General features: G+C 40.8%; 1 protein-coding gene across 1 annotated transcript in view; it reads right to left on the bottom strand.

Annotated features, from left to right (window-relative positions):
- LOC126416467 (protein phosphatase 1 regulatory subunit 42-like) overlaps window positions 1–16940 on the bottom strand; it is a 109490-nt gene that overhangs the window by 14355 nt on the left and 78195 nt on the right. The window contains exons 5-6 of the mRNA XM_050084204.1: window positions 11802–11954; window positions 1703–1834 (exon numbers count right to left, since the gene is read on the bottom strand). Coding sequence (XP_049940161.1) covers window positions 1703–1834; window positions 11802–11954 — 285 coding nt within the window. The remainder of the gene's footprint in view (window positions 1–1702; window positions 1835–11801; window positions 11955–16940) is intronic.

Genomic DNA, 16940 nt, shown 5'->3' with positions numbered 1-16940 from the left:
ATCATCAGAAATGGCAGCTAAAGACTTCTGGCATAAGAAGTCACTTTTGTTCTGCCAATAGCCTTGTAAAAAAAGGGCAGAGAAGGGGACAGAGGTTCAGTGCACCCTCTTGGCCATGGTGTGGGAAACTAACCCAGAAATATGGTAGAATCAGCAACTACCAATGACATGAGAATGTAGAAGGCAATGGAAATCACTGCAGCAAAGGCACATAAGGTGTGTCTACATAACATGTAACTGAGAAAGTGTCATGATGATCTGTCTATCAGCAAAATATTCCAGGTTAGTTCCCCATTCTGATCTTGAAGAGGGGACTGCCAAGTGGGAGGTAAACACGAGAAAAAGAAGGAATAATCAACAAAAGGATAACTTCCTACAGGTAGGAGCATGGGCGGCAAAAGTTTGAACATTTAGGAAAGCTATAAAACCTGAAAAAGGAAATTTAAAGACTCAATCAAGGTACAGCAGTGTCAGTGAAGTGAAATGGGAAGAAGATAAGGATTTCTGGTCAGATGAATTAGGGGAATACCAACAGCAGCAGAGAATGGTACAAAGGGAGCAGATTCAATATGACGAGAAAAGTAGGGCAGGGTGTCAGCTACTGTAAATAGTTCAGTGACAGGGTTGCTCTCATCAGATTCGAAAGCAAACCAACGGTGACAACAATAGTTCAGGTATACATGACGATGACACAAGCAGAAGATGAAGAGGTAGAGAAAGTATACAAGGATACTGGACAGGTAATTCAATATGTAAGAGGAGATGATTATCTAATAATCATGGAGGACTGGAATGCAGTTGTAGGGGAAGAAGTAAGGTTTACAGGAGAATATCACAGTAGGAATGAGAGAGGAGCTCTGCAATAAATTTCAGATGGTAATAGTGAATACTCTGTTCAAGAATCATAAGAGGAGGAGTACTTGGAAAAGATGCAGAGACACTGGAATGTTCCAGTTGAGTTGCATCATGATCAGAAAGAGATTCCAAAATCAGATATTGGATTACAAGGCATGCCTAGCAACACATAGATTCAGACCATAATTTAGTAATGCCGACAAGTAGACTGAAATTTAAGAGAATCATGGAGAAGAATCAGTGTGGAAGGAACCGGGGTACTGAAATTCTGAGGAATTATGTGACACATTTGAAGTTTGTTAAGGATGTGGACACTGTGGTAAGGAATATCACAGGAGGCAGTTCATTTGAAGAAGAGTGGATGTCTCTAGAGTGGGCAAATCATGTCACTGTATAGAAGGTTTCCAAAATTTGGTCCCATCCCTTGGGATCTCTCCTTGTGAGTCTTGGCATTATTAATGCATGACTCATTGGATTTTCAAGTTCAGTTATTTAAGTGTTGTAAAGTGTGAGTTAAATATAAAACTTTTGATATGAATGGAAAAGAATATAATAATTTAATCTTTTCTGTTGTGTGAAAGCAGTGTTGCTATCTGCAGCTTCTGACAGAAGTGATTATGCATTTGTCTTTTTTAGTCTGACTGTTTTTCATAACAAAGTTGAGGTCTATTGTGTGTGTGTTGTGTAACAGGCAAACCCATCTGAGTTTCAGATTTTTTAGTAACAGATAAAAAAATAATAAAGAAATGATATAAAAGACTGACACTTCACACAGTATAGATTCATACCTACAAATTATTAATACTTATGCACTAACTGAAGAACACTACTGAGCCAACTGACTTACCACTTGGCCATGGTGGAAAGAATGTGTCCAACCCAGAGTGACCTGACAGGCTGTCACCACCAGGCATAACATCACGCAAAATAGAACGAGAGACTGATTTCATAACATATGGGGACACAGCCTTGGTCAAATCTGAAAAATAAATCAGTATTTAGTGGAACTGTTTAGGTAAAAAATTACAAGTTTCAGATGACTCACACAGAGATAAATTATTTTTTATTTGTATATGTGACTTTTTTCTCACAAAGCAGCTCCCAAAATTACTGATTTATTTGCATACTGGTTTTTTAATGTTATAAATCCATTGTCAACGCAACAATCTGTCAGTTCATTTTCATTTCTGTCTCAAAAACTGTTATATTCATTTACTAACTTGCCACTTTAGGTAAAGGATGTAAATATCTTTCAAAATACAACCTGATGGTCACTTGCTGATGTAGGCACTATTGCCTAGACCAGGGGAGGCCAATTATTTTGGCTCGGGGGCTGTTTTGTGAGAGGGGAGCTTAACAGAGAGCCCCACATTTTAAAATGATTATATTCATTAACTAACAATGCTGTAATTTGGAAAAGGTGTAAATTGTACCACAAAAGTCAATAAATCTTACATATACATATAATATTATTAATTATTAAATATCAGTTAAATACCAATATCAATTATTAAATGAAATAGTGGGAGTTGTCCCTATTTATTTATTGTACTAAATAAATGTCATGTGACTAGGGCCTCCCATCGGGTAGACCGTTCACGAGGTGCAAGTCTTTCGATTTGACGCCATTTTGGCGACTTGCACGTCGATGGGGATGAAATGATGATGATTAGGACAACACAACACCCAGTCCCTGAGCAGAGAAAATCTCCAACCCAGCCAGGAATCGAACCTGGGCCCTTAGGATTGACAATCTGTCATGCTGACCACTCAACTACTGGGGACGGGCATTTATTGTACTAATTTGATATAATCTACAGCTGTAAATGCATATAATTTTTCCACAGAATGCTATGGCCTCCTCTGTTGTAATGCTTGCCATTTTGTTCCAAGAAGGCCATTTTCTTCCACACCATTCACAGCACACTAAAGCAATTCCCAATCACTGGGTCTATCTTTCACTGATCCTAGAACAAGTAACTCCTCTGTGATGACGAAATTTTCATTAACTTTGTGGATAAAGATGAGTAATTGTGCAGTATCTTCATTATCTGCTCCCTTGTCTATTGCCAAAGCAAACCTACAAAAGTTTTTGTGCACAATCTTTAGCTGTTTTGTCACTAACTGAGTCAAAGCACCTCGCTACAGTCCTTTCTGGCAATAACATGCTCTCAATTTTGCTTCTAAGATCAGGACATTTAAGTTTGTGCAGTATCTTACACTGCTTATTAATTAGGCCTTCTTAAAAAAGGCTTCTTGTGTTTAGCAAGATTATAGGCTACTTTTTAAATGACTGTTGCTTTTTCTGCCTTTTCATAAAGTCTACATTTTAATATTTTGTGTTCTGTCTTGGAAAGTTTTCTGCCAAATTTGCTGTGTTTGTTTCGTAATGTCTTTTCATAATGTACTTCTTGTATACACCATTGCATGACACAACAGACACACTCCTTTGTTCCCAGTATTAACACAGAAATAAGTGTGTGTATGTTCTTCATTAAACAGATGAAATTCAGCACCGATTTCATGATTTCATGATTTTATAGAGGGTTCATAATTTCAGTAAAGTTGTAAATTTATATATTTACTGTTGCACATACAAAGTATATACCAGATCAACCAGAAAAACAGTGTGTATTGTTCTACACACGCAAACCAAGTCAAAATTTGATGCGGTGGCTGATGGGGAGACACCATAAATGGCTTTGTAAATGGTAAATGTCTTCTCAGTTGCTCCCATCAGCCACTGCATCAAATGTCAACTTGGTTTGTGCAAATAGTATCTACACTGCACATGCCTGATGACATGCCCATCCTACAAAAAATCAGTCATGCATGGCACAAAAACCTCAGTTCAAGATGATTTTTCTTACTCTTGTGGCAGGCCGCACAAAAACCCTTAGTGGACCACATGTGGCCCCAGGTCTAGACAGTCCTTTAATGCACCAAGCAAACTATGCCTCAAAATACAAACTAACAATTATACTAAAGCTATGGAAGCATTTCAATTAAATGTTCTCTACTTTTAGAATATTCTGTATGGAGCGCAGAAACTCATTATTTTTAGTGAGAATTGCTATGCAGTTGGGACTCATAACTCTAATGCACAGCCAGAACCATGGTACCATGTGTTACTGGATGGAGGCCAGGGGGTGGGGGAGGGGGGGGGCAACATGATGACAATTTTTGTTTTTCACTTCCAATACTGAACACACTTTGGCTCCAAAGGCGTAACAATACCTGCTGTTACTGTCCAATGGCCTCACAAGTTCATGTAATACTTACATTTCTTGTCAGTGATAGTACAAGAAAGTAAGACGCACACACATACATTGTACAGTGTGTTATCATCAAGCTCCAATGCAACTTTTAGATGATGTCAGTCAGAAACTGACAATGGTAGTAGTCACTTCAAAGTACTTGCTGATGTTGTTGTCAAAGCCTTGCTGAATATTTACAAGAAAATGGTTGCAATATACAAACTTATTTTTGACTGATTTGAGGCATTAATGAAAAAATCTCACACACAAGATTAATTTCCTATGGGTGAACTCAAATTTCAATGAAAGTTTTAAATGTGTGATAAATGCTGATGCTCTCTCTTAGATAAACTATAATGCATGATTAAACATCCATCCGTCCAAGAAAATGGCTTTTCCAGACAACTGATGTTAATATTTCCACATTTTACAGTATTTGTAATGATATGATTGTGTGAGTGAATATTAGTGAAAATGGGAGAAAGTAAGTATGTTTATAAGTAAGTCTATTTTTATCATTTTTTTTAATTTTAAAGATCTTAATCACATTTGCCATAAGCTGTTTTCACTATTGTGAATGTTAAATGGACTGTTTCTGACTCCTCTAAGAGTATTGTTACAGGAAGATATCGATTAAACTGTGTGTATTGTGGCAGAATCAAAAAACTTGAACTCCGACTAAAAATATATAAAATAACAAAAATAAAACTATTCTGATCCCAAAGGACAGTGGAAGAACTTTATTAGACACAGTCCTGTTTTTAATAGTATATTATTGTCTTCCTCTAACCCGTAAACTGATTTACTCAACCAGTTATATACAAGTCTAACTATGTATCTGTGTAATGGGGGGAGTTTCTGGGTGTTCAGTGGTGAAAACAGCTTGAGGCAAATGTGTTTAAAATACATAAAATTAAAAAAACAGTTGAAAGAGGATTAGTCAAAAACCACTCACTTTTTCCTATTTTTCATTGATATTCAGTCACACATTCACATATTTACACACACTGTAAAAAGTGGAAACATGGCTATTGGCCTAAAGCCCTTATAAAATGTAAATACAAAGGGCAAAAATAAGCTAGCAGTTCCATTAACTGAAAAAAGTAGTACTGTTTCTTCAAAGTAACAGCGTTTCTGCCAATTTGAATGGGTTCAATTTAAATTTAGTCTGTGGACATACATATAATGAAACAGTGGATGGAATAATAACAGTATGGAAATGATATCTTGCTATTTGCCATATAAAGAAGGTGCTGAGTTGTAGGCAGGCACACTGGAAAAGATTGCTCATTTCGAAATAGAAAACACCCACACATCCACACAAGCACAACTCACAAACTCATATGGCCAACATCTACAGGCACTGGAGACTGATTGCAACAGCATCTGATGTGAGTAGCAATCTGCTGGGGTGAGTGGTGGGGGTAAGGAGTAGGCATGGGGTGTAGGGGTATCAGGATGGAGATGGGTGAAGATGCTGCTCTGCCCATGGGAGCATGCAGGGACATGGTGGGGACAGGTAGAGGTACTAGCGCAATGTCAAGATGGTGTGCTTTGGGGGGGGGGCCTGACCGGGGGGGGGGGTGAGGGTTGCAAATGGATGGGGAGGGGGGGGGAGGGAGGAGAACACATCATGTTGGGCAGCACGTTCAGCAAGTGGGTGATCCAGTCTTTCTTGATCATAGTCTGGTGGTGGCCATTCATACAAACAGCTTGTTAGTTGGCATGCCCACATAGAAAGTGGCTCAGTGGTTGCAGCTTATTTTTTAGATTACATGGCTACTTTCACATATAGCCCTTTGTCATATGGTACAAAAATGTCTGTGATAGGACTGGAGTAGGTGTCAGGTTGTATGGGGTAGTTTTGCAGCTAGTCTATTGCAGGGATGTGAGCCATGAAGCAGGGGTTGGGAGTAGGGCTGGAGTAGGGATAGACAAGGATATTGTACAGGTTCGGTGGGTGGCAGAATATCGCTGTGGGAGGGTTGGGTTGGGTTGTTTGGGGGAAGAGACCAAACAGCGAGGTCATCGGTCTCATCGGATTAGGGAAGGATGGGGAAGGAAGTCAGTCGGCTGTGCCCTTTCAAAGGAACCATCCCACCATTTGCCTGGAGCGATTTAGGGAAATTACAGAAAACCTAAATCAGGATGGCCGAAGCAGGATTGAACCGTCATCCTCCTGAATGTGAGTCCAGTGTGCTAACCACTGCGCCACCTCACTTGGTCACTGTGGGAGGGGTGGGGAGGATAGCAAGCAAGATTTTGCTCATTTCAGGACATGACAAGAGGTAGTCAAAATACTGGCAGAGAATGTGATTCAGTTGCACCCGTCCTAGGTGGTACTGAGTCATGAGAGAAGTGCTCTTTGTAGTAGGACAATGGGTAAGTGGGAGGTGACTGGAGAGACAAGGTATGTGAAATCTGTTTTTGGACAAGGTTGGGATGATAATTTTGGTCCAAGAAGGGCTCAGTGAGACTTTTGGCAAATCTGAAGAGGGACTGCTTGTGACTACTGATGCAATGACCACGGGTGGCTAGGCTTTATGGAACAGACTTCTTGGCATGGAAAGGGCAGCACCTGTCAAAGTGGAGGTATTGTTGGTGGTTGGTAACATGTTCTCGACAGAGGCACTGTTTTAGCCATGAGGTGGAGGTCAACATTGATAAATGTGGCTTGTTAGGTGGAGGAGAACCAGGTGAAGCAAATGAGGTAGAAGGTGTTCAGGTTCTGAAGGAATGTGGATAGGGCGTCCTCACCCTTGGTCCAGGCCAAAAAGATGTCATCAGCAAATCTGAGTCAGTTGAGGGGTTTGGGATTCTGGATGATCAGATGGTGCCATGTGGGAGCCCATTTCTGTACCATGGATTTGTTTGTAGGTGATACCTTCAAAGGACAAGTAATTGTGGGTGACAATACAGTTGGTCGTAGTGACCAGGAAGGAGTTTGTCAGTTTGGAGTCAGTCAGATAGTGTTCAGGAGTGCCAAGGCCACGGAGTTGTCAGTGTAAATGGAGGTGGCATTGACAGTAATGAGCAGGGTTCTGGGTGGAATGGAATGTAATCTGTTCACCTCCTACTCTCACCTTGGACTACCACTATCTACCGTCTCTACAAGTGCTTCCATCGAACATCCCTCACATCCCATCATAGCAGCCAAATCCTGCTCGCAGACCTTCTACATTTAACACACCCTCAGAAATGTCCTCCAACCACTATGCAAAATCCACAACCTAAACAGACCCAAAACACAGTCATGAAAATATGCCCCCAAAAGTCTAGATCCACAGAAGTAGCAGTCCCTTCCAAATGCCTTACCAATTGCCCCACTCAAAATTCAGTCATGTTGGACTTATTTAAGACCTCCTCCCATTCTCCCGACCTCTACAGAGGAAACACTTTTTCACCACCAACCCTACCAATTAGACCTGATACAAAACCAATATTGAACGCTGCCAGATTCATTTCACTCCTCCATCCAACCTGATCCATCCCCACTGCCTCAAAATCATCTGATTAACTTTCCAGAAGTTTCTAACCTTGAACTTTGCCTCACCATCATTCCCTAAATACCTCAATATGGACACCAACTTCACATTTGCAGAAAGAACCACAATCTGCCACCTAAAATCCCCACTGCCTCAAAACCATCCGATTAACTTTCCAGAAGTTCCTGACCTTGAACTTTGCCTCACCATCATTTCCTAAATACCTCAACATGGACACCCACTTCACATTTGCAGAAAGAACCACAATCTGCCACCTAAAATCTGATCCCAACCTTATAATTCTACCTACCAACAAAGGCTCCACACTGTGGTTAGGGACAGCAGGGATTACCTGGCAGAGGGACTCTGCCAGTTCTCAGAAATGTCCACATACAAACCCTGTCACAGTGACCCCATTCCAGAAATTGAGCAGAATCTCCAAACCTTCCTCAAGCCTTTGGTGGTCCATCCTAGAACCTCTCTCTCTGTCTCCCCCCCCCCCCCCACCCCCACCCCCACCCCCACCCCCTCACCCCTACTCTCCTATCTTCTCCATGCTTTCTGAAGTCCATAAACCCAACCACTCCATGCTTTCTGAAGTCCATAAACCCAACCACCCAGGACACCCCACTGTGCCCAGTTACTGGGCCCCATAGAGGATCCCTGCTTTGATGGACCAACACCTTCAGAATATTGCCCCCATCACTCACCCCAGCAGTTTACTATTAATGTCAGGTGTAGTCATAGCCAGGCTCCAGCACCCAGAGAGAATGGCCCTGTGTGTGTGAGTTATGCTTGTGTGAATGTGTGTGTGTGTGTGTGTGTGTGTGTTTTCTAAGTATATATAATGTGTAGGAGTGTAGTGTAGTGATGAGTCATTGTTAATAACTTGTTTAGCTTTGGTTTCTAACAGCTGCTTGAATTTTGTCAATGTTTTCCTTTACTCCCTCCACATCCTCAAAGGTTCTCCTAAACGATGGACAGCTTTACTTATCATGGGATTCTCAAACTTATATATCAATACAATTTTTCCCTAATGGCATTTGTGGTTGATGACAAGACTGAATTTTTGGATGCACTGCCATATTTTCAATCACTATATTACAAGTAAAAGTAGTTTTCATATAGACTATGTGTCCAAAATCTATGACAGGTTGTCAGTATGTTATCAGTAAGTGAGTAAGGAAATTGCAACCTGTTTGTCCTATATACTGACTATCGCTATCACTACAAAAAAATCTTGTAAACTGCTGAGTCCAAATATTTATTATCACAACTACCACTTATATGTTTCTTGTTTTGGAGAAGGTGTAATAGTCAGTATATAGGACAAACATGTAATAATTTTCTTACTTGCTTCAATGAGCATACAACTGGTGTAGCCTGCACTACATCATTGGTTGGTCAGTATTTAATACACAATAAACATTCAGGAGGGCTTATTCATGAGAATTTAAGAATTCTACATAATGGCCCCAAAGTGCACTTATTAAATGCTTTGGAATAGACAGAAAACTACAACTATTAATGCAGGAAAAAAGCCAGCCATCTACCCTAATAAACAAGCAATTTGATTTGATATTTCTTAAACATTTTTGTTGATTTTCTGTAATACATGTCTGCTCTTGTGCTTTCCTTTTTATTACAAAAATTGTTTTTAAATTATCTTTATTTTTATGTCCTCTCCCTCTTATTATAAAATATATATTTCTTTTTAGCTCAATTTTTTGTATGACAGATTTCAGCTTGTAAAGATGGTATAATGTCATTGCACCTATCATGAAATTCTTACATGCCTGTAACAGTACATATGGTCTGTCCTTTCTTTGACTGTCAGTGTACTATCTCCATAAGCTATAAAGTGTGACCAGTTTGACATGTATTGAGACATTTCTTCACTACTTAAATAATTTTATCAACAAGTTTTAGGTTTTATACTTCCAAAGGTATGATACAGATTGCCATTCATCGATCCCCATCTCTGTGGTGACCTACGGCATCCATCTGCTGTTACACCTCTGGCATGTCAGATTCCTCGCCACTGACACAATTCATCAACAGGTTCCATGGTGCTATCTCCACAACAATGGCTGGCATCTCCAGATTTATCTTTGCTTCCACACCTCAGTTTGAATTTTATGCAATGCTTGTAGATGGCAGTTACAGTTCTTACAACTAATTCTATTGGTTGTTGATGCATATTTGTAAGTATCTGTTGCAAATATAAAGTAATTACTACTATGGCCAACTTACATTTATGTAATGTTTCATATTGTATGTTATTTGTATCTAGAATGATATTTTGAGTGTTCATGTATGTCATCATTGTATGTTAAGCCCTAAAGCCTCCTAATGAGGTCACACAGTAGGCAAGGGGTGGAGCTTCTCCTTTATAACATGTAGCACTTTGATGTTATTTAGCAGTTGCCACAGGTGTCTTCCAACACGCCAGTACTCTGCTCATTGTCCCCGTTCAACTTGTCAGTACTCTATTGTCTCTGCTCACTGCCTAAAGATATAAATACCTTTCTGTTTTATTATTATCACGTATCCACATTTTATCATACAAATAAAGTGTAAAATATTAGTATGTTATCCTATGTTGATAGAGACAATAAAAAACCCACAAACACACACACATATTTCAAGCTTTCACAACCCAAGGTTGCTTCATCAGGAAAGAGGGAAGGAGAGAGAAATACAAAAGGATGTGGGTTTTGAGGGAGAGGGTAAGGAGTCATTCCAATCCCGGGAGCAGAAAGACTTACCTTAGGGTGAGGGGGGGGGGGGGGGGGGGGGGAAAGGACAGGTATACACTTGCACACACACACACACACATATCCATCCGCACATATACAGACACAGGCAGACATATGTCAACAACATCTTTGCCTCTGTACTTCCGCCTCGACTGACATCTCTGCCCAACCTCTTTGCCTTTACATATGTCTGCCTGTGTCTGTATATTTGCGGATGGATATGTGTGTGTGTGTGAGTGTATACTTGTCCTTTTTCCCACTAAAATAAGTCTTTCCACTCCCGGGATTGGAATGACTCCCTACCCTCTCCCTTAAAACCGACATCCTTTCATCTTTCCCTCTCCTTCCCTATTTCCTGATGAAGCAACCTTGGGTTGCGAAAGCCTGAAATTTGTGTGTGTGTTTTTTATTGTCTCTATCAACATACCAGCGCTTTCGTTTGGTAAGTTACAGCATCTTTGTTTTTATATATATTTTTTCCACGTGGAATGTTTCCCTCTATATATATATGAACTTTAACTTCTAACAAAAATCTGTGATCAAGACTGATTGCTATTTTAAATAATCTAATCAGATTGCTGCTTTGTCCAATAATGTTTTCAAAAATTATACAGTGATAATGCCAGATGCTAGGCAATTCCTTTGACTGCAAATGTCAGTTTGTACACTGATGGATGACAAGAGGGATTTCTTGTAAAGATCCTAAAACAGCACTGAGAACGGTATCCAACACAAACACTTCAATTACAACAAAACTGTAATGTCCACACAACAAAGTGGCTGTCGAGGGGAATGAGTAAGGCAGACTTTTGCTGCCAGAAATTGCCTTCAGTGGCTGCTTCAGTCTGTTAACATATAACATCATTTATTCCATACCCCTGAAGGCTCTCCTTTGTGATAAGCTTCAAGAAAGTGGCATGTAAACAAATGAATCCAAAATGAATCCATGTTATTAATATAACAAAGTACATTAATATAATTCTTACACTTTGAATCTGCCGTAATGATGACTGTTGCTTTCTGATACTGGCCTCCTAACAGATGAACATAACCAACTAATATTTTCTGTCTGCCATCCTGCAAGTCTGTTTTTAATACCTTATGATTAATTCCAGCCTTGTGAATTCTGATTCCTTTACACTCTCCCACAGCCATTCTTTCTGTCATACCACTTCTCCTTTCTCTCTCTCTCTCTCTCTCTCTCTCTCTCTCTCTCTCTCTCTCTCAATACAATTATTTAATTTCTATACTAAATCCAAATCATAGCACTAACTAGATCACTATAATAGATAAAATATCATTATAACATGGGAAAAAGTAAGAAAATCATATTCTTATGGCACTGTGCTCGAACTATCAGCCCAGGATTTTCACAATACTGTACAATTATCTCATATCAAAGTAAGCAAACTTGACTTATAACTTTAAGTAAACTTTACACTTACGAGCTATATTGGCAGCTGCAGTCAAGGCTTCCACATCTCCGGATTTTTGTACTGCACCTTCACGTTCCAGTCTCTGGTAATATGCAGTGTTTTTCATAAGATGTTTTACAAAGACCCGTGTCGTTTCAGGAACAAATTTACCATCCAGCAGAGCTGAAGCACACAAAAATTATTATTTAAATTCCTGTTTCACTCATCAAATAGTTATGGTTCGAGTTTAACATGTGTAAAATTAATCAAACATAACAATAAAAATAACAGATTAGTAAAAATGTCATAAAAACAGAAATGGTACAACCAAAAGAGAAGAGTTCGTTGGTGACATCAACTTGAAGACAGGTTAAAGTTTGCTTTCCAAAAAAAAGTGAACAGTAAAGCAGTCATCAATCTGCAGATTGCTTTGAACACAAAGTACTTCACCAGGTACAGTCCTATCAAAGTTGATGCTGATTTTCCTCCAATCTTTGAACTGACTTACCCAGCCATTTGTGGGAATATTGACATCAAAAATGCTTCTCAGAGACATAAGCATTGCTGCGCAGACAGAGTATGGCTGCCAAACAGAAATATCTGAGCAATACACAAAGACTTCAGTGTACTGTGAAACGTGACTGTGCAGTCAGACTTTTGTATTATTTGATTGGAAGAAAGTATTTTTTTACTCAGAATCATCTTGTCTTCATTATTGGAAATTTTCCTTAATGGTGGCCTCATGTCAACTGTGCACTGCTTAACACAATTAGTAAGTGTTCGTTTCATTTCAGTTAATGTGCCTCTTTTGTTGGACATACTGCTTAACAATCCCTTTGTGACTCCACAATATGGATGGATGTAAGTGAAGTTTTTCAGCAGTGCAGTCAGTGTGACAATCACCGATCGGTGGTAAAATATGAGTGCATAGTGGTTACGAGTCCTGTGTTACATAATGAGCTCAGTCCAAAGCACCCTCAACAATGCAACAACCAAGCAATCTTCTGTTAGGCTTTGGGCATTAACTACCTCCATATACATCACTGTGTGAACCAGTATGACAAAGAGAACTACTTTCAAACTGTGACACATTTCACAATATGAGCAGCAACTGTGTTGCAAACAATGGCTACCTCCATATACATCACTGTGTGAACCAGTATGACAAAGAGAACTACTTTCAAACTGTGACACGTTTCACAATATGAGCAGCAACTGTGTTGCAAACAATGGCTGCACGTATGATCACCTTGCATATGATTGCTTCACATGTGTCTCCACAACTCGTCACCCAAGATATGATTAGCAGAGTCACAACCTCACTGACAAGGGAACCTCCCCATCGCACCCCCCTCAGATTTAGTTATAAGTTGGCACAGTGGATAGGCCTTCATAAACTGAACACAGATCAATTGAGAAAACAGGAAGAAGTTGTGTGGAACTGTGAAAAAATAAGCAAAATATACAAACTGAGTAGTCCACGGGTCGCATAGGCAACATCATGGACAAAGTGAGATCAGGAGCGTCGTAGTCCCGAGGTAGCGTGAGCAGCTGCTAAACGAGAGGTCCTTGGTTCAAAGCTTCCCTCAAGTGAAAATTTTATTTTCTTTATTTTTGCATAGTTATTGTCTGTCCGTTCGTTCATTGACGTCTTTGTTCACTGTAATAAGTTTAGTGTCTGTGTTTTGTGACCGCATGGCAAAACCGTGCGATTAGTAGACGAAAGGACGTGCCTCTCCAATTGGAACCGAAAACATTTGATCGCAAGGTCATAGGTCAACCGATTCCTCCATAGGAAAACACATCTGATATATTCTATACGACACTGGTGACGGCATGTGCGTCACATGACAGGAATATGTTGTCGACCCACCTAACTTGTACACTTGGCGAAGGGGTAAAAAGATTCTTCTACCTTGCCCGATTTAGGTTTTCTTATGGATGTGATGATCACTCCAAAAAAAGTGATGAAAACATAAGAGTTTGTCACATAAACCGAAAATAAAAAATTAAACTTTTCACTCGATGGAAGATTTGAACCAAGGACCTTTTGTTCCGCAGCCGCTCACGTTACCACGAGACCATGGCGCTCCTGCGTTCTTAGTGTCCTTGAAGTTGCATATCTTCCCATGAACTACTCAGTTTGTATATTTTGCTTATTTTTTCACAGTTCCACACAACTTCTTCCTGTTTTCTCAATTGATCTGTTTTCAGTTTCTCAAGGCCTATCCACTGTGCCAACTTATAACTAAATCTGAGGGGGGTGCAATGGGGAGGTTCCCTTGTGAGTTACAACCACACTGCAAGTACTGCAGGCCACCTCATCTCTGATGCCATTCCACTCGACTGCAGCTAATTCTATTACCTCATGGCCACCACGACATGCACTGACTGCACTCTCACCCTAAACAATTGCCATTTCATTAAGAACAATCTGCCCTCTGGTTTGCAACTGTGGAATGTGTTTCCAATACCACAGGCATTCTGGATATTGAGATATATCAATAAATAAATGTCATGGGAACTCCATGCCATACAATGCACAGCAACAGTCGAACACCGCGATTACCGACTTACAACCAGCTATGATAACACACATGAGGACAATGTCACTGTGCCTGCTCAGAAGCCAGCCCAGCCAAACATTCACACCACTACACTGCCAGCTGGAAATGAGGTGTCCAGCACGCCACCACATCAAGGTCATTGCACTGCTGCTATCTTTGTCAGTTTAATGATGCCACGAGGAACTGCAGTCAGCTTTCTGAGTTCTCAAAGTCCACACATGGGTGCACAGGTTCACTGGCTAGCACTGAATCAATAAGTCACCAACAGCCATCACACGTGTGTCAAATATGCATCTCACCACCCCCCATCTCCAGGGGGACACACTGTAAGTTCTGTAAATCTGTGATCACAACACGCCCAACTACTTACTGGTGGAAACAGTTTCAGACATCAGCACAATACCGAAGAAAATTACTTCCACATTCAGCACTAGGCAGTGCTCCAACTCAGTGCCACTAATGATTCACGGATCATGGTGTACAAAACTGTCGAATGAACCTTGCACCTCTCCCCACACCAAAGAGTGGCACTCAGACAATGCATAAATGACATATCCATTGCTCACACACCGGCATTTGAGCACTACAAGTGCCACTGGCCACACTCAGTGGATCACCCATCAGAGCTCATGCTTAATCTCTGAGTTACAGTCAAACTACTGGAGCTACTTGGAGCCACGAGCAGTCTTCGTACTCGCTATGCTGAGTCTTGGCATCTTGATGCTCAGCCATCCCAGACTATGGAGTCTTGACCTTCTACTGTGACTGTGTTCAGAGACTGTCATCTCACCTTACAGTTCAAACTATTTGTGTTCTTGTTAATTAATGCTCCAGAATGGACAACAGTAAATTTATGTTGTTATTAATAACCAATATTTCTTGTTGTCTACCTGGGTGTAAGTTCTTCCACAATGAACCCCAAGCAGGAAACATCATCCTGACCTCTACAAGAGGTGACAGAAGAGTTTCTGCCGCAGACAAGTGCGTCAAGGACCAGGGTGCGATTTGTGCTTTTACCAGTGGGGGGGATGTCTTAGATGGTTAGTAGAATTATATATGTTACTAGCTTGGACTGTGGCGTTACACGTGGTTAAACAGCTATTTATAAATAGATGTTAATGCCAAAACTCACTATTCACGCATATGCACTATCAGAAAAGCCATACCTTGTTATATCTTTAAAAGTACATTATACAGGGTGTTTCAAAAATGACCGGTATATTTGAAACGGCAATAAAAACTAAACGAGCAGCGGTAGAAATACACCGTTTGTTGCAATATGCTTGGGACAACAGTACAATTTCAGGCAGACAAACTTTCGAAATTACAGTAGTTACAATTTTCAACAACAGATGGCGCTGCGGTCTGGGAAACTCTATAGTACGATATTTTCCACATATCCACCATGCGTAGCAATAATATGGCGTAGTCTCTGAATGAAATTACCCGAAACCTTTGACAACGTGTCTGGCGGAATGGCTTCACATGCAGATGAGATGTACTGCTTCAGCTGTTCAATTGTTTCTGGATCCTGGCGGTACACCTGGTCTTTCAAGTGTCCCCACAGAAAGAAGTCACAGGCGTTCATGTCTGGCGAATAGGGAGGCCAATCCATGCCGCCTCCTGTATGTTTCGGATAGCCCAAAGCAATCACACGATCATCGAAATGTTCATTCAGGAAATCAAAGACGTCGGCCGTGCGATGTGGCCGGGCACCATCTTGCATAAACCACGAGGTGTTCGCAGTGTCGTCTAAGGCAGTTTGTACCGCCACAAATTCACGAAGAATGTCCAGATAGCGTGATGCAGTAATCGTTTTGGATCTGAAAAATGGGCCAATGATTCCTTTGGAAGAAATGGCAGCCCAGACCAGTACTTTTTGAGGATGCAGGGACGATGGGACTGCAACATGGGGCTTTTTGGTTCCCCATATGCGCCAGTTCTGTTTATTGACGAAGCCGTCCAGGTAAAAATAAGCTTCGTCAGTAAACCAAATGCTGCCCACATGCATATCGCCGTCATCAATCCTGTGCACTATATCGTTAGCGAATGTCTCTCGTGCAGCAATGGTAGCGGCGCTGAGGGGTTGCCGAGTTTGAATTTTGTATGGATAGAGGTGTAAACTCTGGCGCATGAGACGATACGTGGACGTTGGCGTAATTTGGACCGCAGCTGCAACACGGCGAACGGAAGCCCGAGGCCGCTGTTGGATCACCTGCTGCACTAGCTGCGCGTTGCTCTCTGTGGTTGCCGTACGCGGTCGCCCTACCTTTCCAGCACGTTCATCCGTCAGGTTCCCAGTCCGTTGAAATTTTTCAAACAGATCCTTTATTGTATCGCTTTTTGGTCCTTTGGTTACATTAAACCTCCGTTGAAAACTTCGTCTTGTTGCAACAACACTGTGTTCTAGGCAGTGGAATTCCAACACCAGAAAAATCCTCTGTTCTAAGGAATAAACCATGTTGTCTACAGCACACTTGCACGTTGTGAACAGCACACGCTTACAGCAGAAAGACGACGTACAGAATGGCGCACCCACAGACTGCGTTGTCTTCTATATCTTTCACATCACTTGCAGCGCCATCTGTTGTTGAAAATTGTA

This window comes from Schistocerca serialis, chromosome 8 (genome assembly GCF_023864345.2).
Source record: "Schistocerca serialis cubense isolate TAMUIC-IGC-003099 chromosome 8, iqSchSeri2.2, whole genome shotgun sequence".
NCBI classification, from domain to species: Eukaryota; Metazoa; Arthropoda; class Insecta; order Orthoptera; family Acrididae; genus Schistocerca; species Schistocerca serialis.
The sequence above is the reverse complement of the archived record's forward strand: the minus strand, read 5'-3'. Positions and strand labels throughout refer to the sequence as shown.